Here is a 9,930-nt window from a genome sequence, read left to right on the forward strand (position 1 = left end):
GTTCCGCAGTTGGTGGAAATCCGGGGTTAGTCTAAGCATTTCATTTCAAGATCGTAGTCCATAAATAGACCGAGGTGATGCAGGTTGGAGTTGGAATCATTTCATCCTCTGAAGTCCGTCATAATAAATTTGTCAATCACAAACACCAATAAAATACCAATTTTTTTTTTTATTCTTTCTGACAAACAGACATAAAAGGGAATGTAAATTACAGTATGTGCGCAACATTTTTTCAACTGCAGCATCAAGTTATTATAATAAAGTGGCATAGCTTTGCAACTCAGTACTCAATACTCATGAGTACTTTTAAATGAGCTACTCTTTTACTCTTACTTGAGTAGTTTTTAGGCAGGTAATTTTACTCTACTCAAACTAAATTTTTTCAGATGTAACAGTACTATTACTTGATTATTATTTTCAGTACCTATTTTCACCCCTGCATATAATTAATTCCTTGAACATTTTTAATTGATTGACAGTCATATTAATAATAACCAATTGAATTGCCAGTTGCTTAGCAAAAGAAATTTAGAGGTACATTAAATCTGTTTATGGGATTTATATATACAGTGCATTCAGAAAGTATTCAGACCCCTTAATTTTTTCACATTTTGCTATATTGCAGCCTTATGCAATAATACTTTCAATAATTGTATTTATTTTTTCACATCAAGCCACACTCTATACCCCCATAATGACAAAGCAAAAAACTGATTTATAAATAATTTATTAAAAAGAAAAAAACTGATCACATTCAGACCCTAAACTCACATTCAGACACTTAACTCAGTACTTAGTTGAAGCACCTTTGGCAGCAATTACAGCCTCAAGTCTTTTTGGGTATGATGCGACAAGCTTTGCACACCTGGATTTGGGGATTTTCTGCGATTCTTCTCTGCAGATCCTCTCAAGCTCTGTCAGGTTGGATGGGGACTGTCGATGTACAGCCATTTTCAGATCTCTCCAGAGATGTTCGATTAGGTTCAAGTCCGGGATCTGGCTGGACCACTCACGGACATTATAAGAGTTGTCCTTAAGCCACTCTTGCATTGTCTTGGCTGTGTGCTTAGGGCCATTGTCCTGTTGGAAGGTGCAACTTTGGCCCAGTCTGAGGTCCAGAGCGCTCTGGACCAGGTTTTCATTAAGGATATCAATGTATTTTCCTGCATTCAGCTTTCCTTCAACCCTGACCAGTCCCCCAGTCCCTGCTGCTGAAAAACACCCCCACAGCATGATGCTGCCACAGCCATGCTTCACCGTTGGGATGGTATTACGCAGGTGATGAGTGGTGCCTGGTTTCCTACAGACATGATGCTTGGAATTGAGGCCAAACAGTTCAATCGTCGTTTCAACAAACCAGAGAATCTGAAAGTTCTTTAGGTGCTTTTTTGTGTCTCGCAATGAGGAGAGGCTTCCGTCTGGCCACTCTGCCATAAAACCCAGATAGGTGGAGTGTTGCAGTGATGGTTGTCCTTCTCCACGCATGATTGCTGGAGCTCAACCAGACTGACCATCGGGTTTTTTGTCACCTCTCTTACCAAGGCCCTTCTCCCCGATTGCTTAGTTTGGCCGTTTAGCCAGCTCTAGGAAGAGTCCTGATTGTTCCAAACTTCTTCCATTTAAGAATTATGGAGGCCACTATGCTCTTGGGAAACTTCAATGCAGCCTAATCTTTTTTTTTTTTGTAGCCTACCCCAGATCTGTGCCTCGACATAATCCTGTCTCTGAGCTCTGCAGGCAGTTCCTTTGACCTCATGGCTTGATTTTTGCACTGATATGCATATTCAGCTGTGAGACCTTATATAGACAGGTGTGTGTGCCTTTCCAAATCATGTCCAATCAATTGAATTTGCCACAGGTGTACTCAAATCACAGTGTAGAAACATCTCAAAGATGATCCAGAGAAATGGGATGCACCCCAGTCATAGCAAAGGGTCTGAATACATCAATCATATAAATTTGCAAAGTTATAAAAAAATAATTTTTTTGCTTTGTCATTATGGAGTGTAGATTGATGTGAAAAAAATATATATAATTTAAAGCATTTAACATAAGGCTGCACACATTTTAAGTCATAATTTTAAATAATCTTATTTGTGCATGACACAAGTAATTTTTCCAACAATTGTTTACAGACAGATTGTTTCACTTTTAATTGACTATATCACAATTCCAGTGGGTCAGAAGTTTACATACACCAAGTTAACTGTGCCTTTAAGCAGCTTGTAAACGGCCTCCCATCATCACCAAAGCTTCGAGGAACCGAGTCGGATTCAAACGACAGACGAACACACATTCTACCCACGGCCTCACGCGATACAAGTAAAAGGTTTACGTCTGGGCAGAGATAGATTATATTGTATTATTCTTGTGTTTCAAGGTTATTGCTTGTACAATTTATGGGCCGCCGAGTCCACTCATTGCTGCTAATAATAATCAAGGTATTACTGTAACTCACTGTTACCACGAATGAGATTTGCTGTGTTGCCGTCCAACCACGTTGGGCTGTTTATGCATTTCCCCCATCGCAGGTGAGACTAGCACACTGAGTTTATCCAATAAAGATCCAACAAACACGGATTACGAGCCGTTCACCTCGTCTCTGAGTGATAAAACTAATGGTTGCCATCTCTCCCACGATCGCTAAACCAGCTTCAGTGCCTTCGCCCTATTGTCTCTGTCTCTCTCGTACTAATCACACACACGCACAACCCCTCACAAACATACCGCACACACATTTGGCAAACAGATAACTTGGCGATAGAGCCCAGCTTTGTCCCCAAGTTATCATACCAGCGAAGACACGTTTTAAATGGGCTGACACCATAAACCAGTCTCTCCACCCACATTCGCAGCCACATTCTCTGGCGGGAAACCTCGCATGAGAGCCACGCCTGCCATTTTTTGCACTCCTTCTCTCCTCTCACCCACCCCTACCCTCCTCTCATGTATTATAGGCTTATTTGTTACCATATCTAATCATGTCACTGTTTAGTTTGTAGTTGGAAGTCAGAAGTTTATCGACAGCATTGTACTGATTATTAATTGATATTACTGCATCAATAAACTTTGATGTATTTTAAAGAGAAATGTTTTGGTATTGTTCTGCATGCACCTGTGCCAAGGGCTGGCAGGGGATGTCAGTGCAAGGATTCAAGCCTTCATTGTTTTCCTTTTGAATGTCGATGTTCTCCAGACCTAAGAGAACAATCGTATATTGAGACTGCTTCAATTAATCCAATTAAGCATTAATTGCTTAATAAGCTATATAAATTCTTATTAATGTCCTATTGATTTTAATAATTATCTTTGATCATTATTAATTATTGCTTATAACCAAACCCGCTCATATAGATATACACACACACACACACACACACACATATATATGTGCATATAGATATACTCCTCACATAGACCTATGTATGCAGCGTAAGGATACTGAAGGTTATTTCCAGGGTGTAGTTGCCTCTGGGCAGTGTTGGCGTCATGTTGTTCTTCTGAATGATGCGGTAGAGCTTTCTGAAGGTGGGGAGGGCAGCCGTGCGCATCCACACAATGAAATCCTCATTTATGAAGCCATTGTTTTCTGGGTCTGAGTCCAGTTCATAAACAGGCTTGCGCCAGTTGATTGGCTTTGCGGTGTCTGGAAGGTGAGGACTATTTTGGTTAGAGACATGAGCAAAAAACACAAAACACTTATATAATGCAAGAATGTTTTAACAATTTCAAACCAAGTTTTTTCAAAATTAAGAAAGTATTTAGGACACTTTCTGGTTGTCAAACTTTCTAGAACATGTCCATAGTTAATGTGGTGAAATACACCTGTGGTTACTCTGCTAGTACATCCAGTAATGACATTGGTTAAGACCAGTTGGTTAAGAGTAATTCCAAAAACTGTTCAGTAAATGAAGTTAGCTCTGAGAAAAGGTCTAACCTCATAGCATAGCATCTGTTTGGAGATAGCGCTTGGTTTGATACTTTGCATATAAAGGTGCACTTAAGTAATTTAAGGATGTGTTCACACTTGGCAGGTTTGGTTCGATCAAAACGAACTCTGGTGCGATTGCTCTGTTAGTGCGGTTCATCTGAACAAGCGTGAATGCTGCCATCCAAACCTTGGTGTGCACCAAACAAGCGGACCACTTCCAAATGAACTTTGGTGCGTTTGACTGATATATGATATATGGACCAAAGATGTCTAAACAGACCAATAACAGTAACTTGCCTTTAATACTGACCTCAAGCATACCTGGTTATTCTCATCATAGGAGCTATTTTGCCCATTACAGTTCGGTACAGGCGTCGGAATCACTGTCAGCCATATTTGCAGAATATCTTTGTTTGTGTGTGCAACGGAGGAATTTCTGGCATTGTTTTGACTCCTTTACACATTTTACTAGCTCTTCATTTGTTCTCAGTTGGTAAAAATACCACCATATATATATATCTATACATAAATCCAACAAGTGCATTTAGTCCATCTGTTTTGGATGTTCGGCAAGTTCCGTCGCAAAATATACGCGATTAAAGCTGTCCAATCAGGTTGAGACCTTATCGTTATGCCTTTTGTTTTGTATCTTTAGGTTCGGTGTTAAAAATGCCGGTGTGAACGCTAACCGAACCAGGACTAAATGTATAATTTTAATTTTTGGTCCAGACCAAGAGAACTGAACTACAAGTGTGAACACACCCTAAAATAGTTTTACTCCTAAATATATACAAATGAAGTCATTTTGAAACATACAGTATGTATAAAATCATGAGCACTCACTCACACTGAGATGAAGACTCTAGTCATTATCAGTAACCTTATAAAAGGGGGGCTTATTCTACATGGAGTGGGACCCCCTCATGGGGGCAGACATGTTAGGATCACATGACCAGCTGAATACTACTCGCCTAATCTCAGTAACTGTCGTGTTGTTGGACACTTTCACTCAAGGATTTAATTAATCATGGCTAACAGTGTATAGTGGATGTCTGCAATGACATCAGTAACTGAAAACTATTGATGTTGAATGACGCTGCATCCAAACCACTAGGTGTCACTGTAAGTAAAAGATGACACAAACACAAAAGTTACTGAGCGAACCTTTAATGCAATGAAATTCAAACATTTTGTCCAAACACTTTTGGGGCCACTGTATATAGAAGTATATAGATGTAGATTTTACCTATAAAAATGGCAGTAAGATTTGGGCTACTGCCACCAGGGTTTTTGAACTTCACATGTTTGTCTGTCCACCATGCGATTCCTTTTTTGATCAATGGAATTTGGGTTTTTGTTCCATTGGAATTAATGTAAAACAAGTCCAGTGTGTCTAAAGCAAAAACAAAATAAATAAATTATATTAAAACTACTACATAAAAAAAACAGTCTTCTTATGATGGCAAGTACAGGTCTTACCATTAAATATGCTGTTAGCAATGGCTCCACATGGGGCTATAGGCTTGTTGTCATTACTGCGGTACGGCTCACATTCTTTGCTTGGTTCCTGAAATGTTAAGATGTGATTTGAGCTTCATTCAACTACATCCAATTCTGTAGGATCCAATTAAGCATAAAGCTTTTTATATTAAAATTTCTTCCTGCACTCAGGAAGCAAATAAAGCCATTTTCAGCCTGTTGACTGAACAGGCTGAATATTGGGACAGGCATGCTGCAATCTCACTTAGTGTAAAATTCATTGACAGAGACAATGACTGTCGGTGACTGATAGGTGCTGAGATGTTTCTAATTCCAAGATGCCAAATCCTGCTTTCATATGGAGTTGGCAGAGTATTCTTTGCTGTCAAACACATCAGACAGCTAAACTCAAAATCAGGTGAACTTTTTTTAAGTTTATATTTAGTTAGACATGTGAATACCATTTGAAATGAAACTTGCAATACCTTAAGTGAGCGCTCATCTCCATTAAGCTGGCTGTCATCTCTGGACTTCACGTACCGCCGATGGTTTTGATAAAAATTCGACAAGCCATAGTACATGAAGACCTTACTCTGAGGAAATAAAGTTAAGAGTCTTAAAACGTGCTGCAATCGTTTTGAATTCCAGTAACACAAGAACAGTTTTTAAAATATAAAAATGGGAACATTCAAGTTTTTGGTCTGTAGTTTAAGCAATCATATGTTATCAGTGAGGACATTCAAGTTTTGTAAGGCCTATTGTTTCCTGATTTTTACAAACACGAAGAATCAGATGTAAGAATTCCACATATAACTCAACAAAATGTATTCTGCATCTTTGTTACTAATTACTCTACTTATTTATTTATTTATTTATTTTCAGTACACGTTTAGCTGTTTAACCAGAGAAAATCATTTCTACTTGTAAAATGTTTTTTACAGTAATGCACTTACAATAAAACTCTAAGGGCCAAATAGGGCTGGGCGATAAGACGATGTAATCAGATATCGATGATCTGACAAAGATCTCGATGCCGATATCATTATTGGCAGAAGATGTTCGACAATATCGGGAAATGACAAAACAATGGAGCTGGGAAATCAGCAAAATATATTAATAGTAGCCCAGGGTTTGAAATTAGCACTGGCGAGTCGCAACCTGCCAAATGCGGGTTTGCCTCGGAGTGACAGATGACAGGAAATGCTGTTAGACATAAAAGGCACGCACATCAGCTTTATTATAATTTTAAGAAAAGATGACAGGAAAGCCATCGATGTGCGTTTCAGCCTAATATTGTGTAGGTCCCCCTCGTGCCGCCAAAGCAGCACCAACCCGCACCTCAGAACAGCCTCCTGAGATGCTATTATTCTCACCACAATTGTACAGAGCGGTTATCTGAGATACTGTAGACTTTGACAGTTCGAACCAGTCTGACCATTCTCTGCTGACCTCTCTCATCAACAAGGCGTTTCTGTCCTCAGAACTGCCGCTCACTGGATGTTTTGTTTTTGGCACCATTCAGAGTAAATTGTAGAGACTGTTGTGTGTGAAAATCCCAGAAGATCAGCAGTTACAGAAATACTCAAACCTGCCCACCTGGCACCAAAAATGATTCATGCGATTATCTAGTCAGCCAATCGTGTGGCAGCAGACCAGTCCAGGAGATTCAATTAATGTTCACATCAACCATCAGAATGGGGAAAAATGTGATCTCAGAGATTTGGATATTGGAATGATTGTTGGTGCCAGATGGGCTGGTTTGAGTATTTCTGTAACTGATCGGTGTATATTTCAAATATATTTATTATTATTATTATTATTGTTTTCATTTATAATTTTCTTTAGACCTTAATTTGTACAAGTCATTTTCCAACTGCTGATGTAGATGGATACTTGTGTGATGGCAAATGAGAGGTGGTTAAACACAAATATTTTGACCACTTCATTATTTTAATTGCTTTTTTGTTTTGTTTGAAGTGCCATTTGAATTTAGAAATATCTTTGGATTAAGTTTCAATAAATTAATTTAATTTTGAAAGCAAAATCATTACATACACCCTCAGCAGTGGGGCAGGGGTGTTGACGATATAATCAGATTTTTATAAAAAATAAATATTGTGAACATATTTCTTGCATATCGCCCAGCCCTAGGGCCAAAGCATTGCACTGTAATAAAGGTTAAAACACTCTGTTTTAAAATTGTAGCTGCAAGACTAACACATTATATGCATCAGTCGCTGACTAACTATCTGTTCAAATGTATATGCAATATTTTACATGTCATGACCATGCAAACACATTAATTTTGATACGATAGAAAGCGACGTGACGTAACTATCTACAAAGCACTGTTTACATGGATCAAACATCACCCACAGGAATGACATTGGTAGAACACAACCTTAAGTGCATCCACTTAGAAAAGTATTCTTTGCTGCTAAAAGGACGATTTAGACAACTATAAAGCTCAAATATCAAACAGGCCAAAGATTAAATGTGCTTCAAAGCTGAAGAGTTTAACTTTTTCTGTGTTAAGATCAGGGCTGGGACGATATAATGTAAATGATGAATAACAACTAAAATGACGAACCATATGGAGGCAAAATTTGATATTTCGAAATGTGCTACATTGTTTCTGTGCTTGCGATTAAAGAGAAAATTTCTTCTGTGTGATGTGTGTCCATGAACGATGAGATCCACACACTCCACTTTCATTGAATAATGCATCTTTTAATATATTTTCTGTTCTTTACAGTCAGTTAAAAAAGTAAAAGTAATTATTAATCATTTTAATTACAAAAAATCACATACACTTATCTCTCGTTAATAAATGAACCAGAACACTGTGCGAGTCTGTGAGATATTTGTTGAACTCTTAAAGTGACAGTACAATTTAAGCGCTTCTTATACAAATTAATGTAAACTCAGTTATTTCTTGAAAATTTTACACATTATTTCAAACATTGACAGCTCATATCATTAATATATATACAATTTCATAATATATTTATAGATTTATGTGATTATAATAATGATGACAAATAGGGATTTCAATTTTCAGACATTTCCATAATCGATCATAGTGGAAATGAACGATCAATTAATCGATAACGTTAATATCACAAAATGCACGTGGAGGACTCCAAATAATATGTGCATTTAGCTTACGGTTTAAAAATAATTACAATTATTACACTAAAATTCAAGCATTGGCATTATACTCTTAAAAAAAATCTTAGTTCAGTGTATTTGAATACATTCAGGCCATGTTTAGTATGAATTTGTGAATTGTATAATATCTTTTAATTAATTACTTTTAGAAACTTTGAGCATCTATATTGTGTATTAAAGAACTTACACTTATTAAAAGAATAATTATAGAAATTATAAAGAAATTTTATAGAAATTATAATGTGAACTTTGCTGAATTTATTTTTAAATAAAATTGTGTCATACTTTGCCATTTTAGTGTTATTATACTGAATTGTGAACCTCGTCGTATATCAAATCGTAAGATAACCATATCGTCCCATCCCCTATCACAGCTTAATATGCAGAGACAACTATAAGTTTTATAAATTTTCTTGAAAACTGTAAACACTGTGTCTCTGTGGCGCTATGAAAATTCCACTGATTATTTTGAGCGACCCATCCAGACCCGACACAACTGACTCAACCAATGGCTTTATTTGGGAGGCAGATCTATCTGTTTGTTTTACCAGTGAGAGACGTGAGGTGTTTTCAGAAAGATATTTCGAAAACAATGTTTATTTTTGCATTTCTGTATGGTGGCGCTGAAATGATGCTGAAGCTTCTGCTTTTAAACCCTCCAAATAATTTTTTTTGTTTTGTTTTTTTAAACAAATAAATATATTATACAAATATATATTATTGTTCTGAACCCAGAACATTCCTTAAATGATAAAGGAATTCAACATAACAAATAAAGAGGTGATAAACACCCACCTCAAAGGGCTGGTCGAGAGAGAATGCCAGGATACATTTGCACGGAGTCGTGCTGTTCCAGCTGAAGCTTTGAGAGCAGTTAAAACACGGGCTGGACATGTCAGTGCCGGTATAATCAATCTACAAAACACAGAAACACTCACGCTCAACCCTGCTGCATAATACCCGAGAGCTTATTGCACCCACTTTAATCTTTCATATCCAGTCTGAGAGACTGCGGTCAAGTGGGCCGCGCGTTGAAAATACACGGTCAAGCCAGCCGCACATTTTTTAGGATGCGCGTCTACTCGTGTACTTACGGTATGGGTGCTGGAAGCGGTCGACATTGTTTTTAAGACTATTTTCCGCTATTTTACATTTTATTAGGACACAAATAATACATTTTCATAATTTTTTTTAAAAGTATGACTGTTTTATTATTATTTTAAAGTGTGTAGGCCTATGAGTTACATTAATTATTACATAATATATTCATGTTCATAGTAATGTCAATTAACATTAATAATTTTTACATTTTTATTGTTAATTTTAATGTTTTTTGAAACTATTTTCTG

General features: G+C 37.2%; 1 protein-coding gene across 1 annotated transcript; it reads right to left on the minus strand.

Annotated features, from left to right (window-relative positions):
- Positions 1-3,419: 3,419 nt before the first annotated feature.
- On the minus strand, positions 3,420-9,702 carry LOC127623664 (cell cycle control protein 50A-like). Its single transcript, XM_052098077.1, has 6 exons — positions 9,676-9,702; positions 9,377-9,496; positions 5,896-6,003; positions 5,411-5,498; positions 5,178-5,324; positions 3,420-3,646 (listed from the first exon to the last, which is right to left on the minus strand). The coding sequence occupies exons 1-6, from the start codon at positions 9,700-9,702 to the stop codon at positions 3,420-3,422; spliced, it is 717 nt and encodes a 238-aa protein (XP_051954037.1).
- Positions 9,703-9,930: the final 228 nt, after the last annotated feature.

The sequence above is a fragment of the Xyrauchen texanus genome, chromosome 30 (genome assembly GCF_025860055.1).
Source record: "Xyrauchen texanus isolate HMW12.3.18 chromosome 30, RBS_HiC_50CHRs, whole genome shotgun sequence".
In the NCBI taxonomy this organism is placed as follows: Eukaryota; Metazoa; Chordata; class Actinopteri; order Cypriniformes; family Catostomidae; genus Xyrauchen; species Xyrauchen texanus.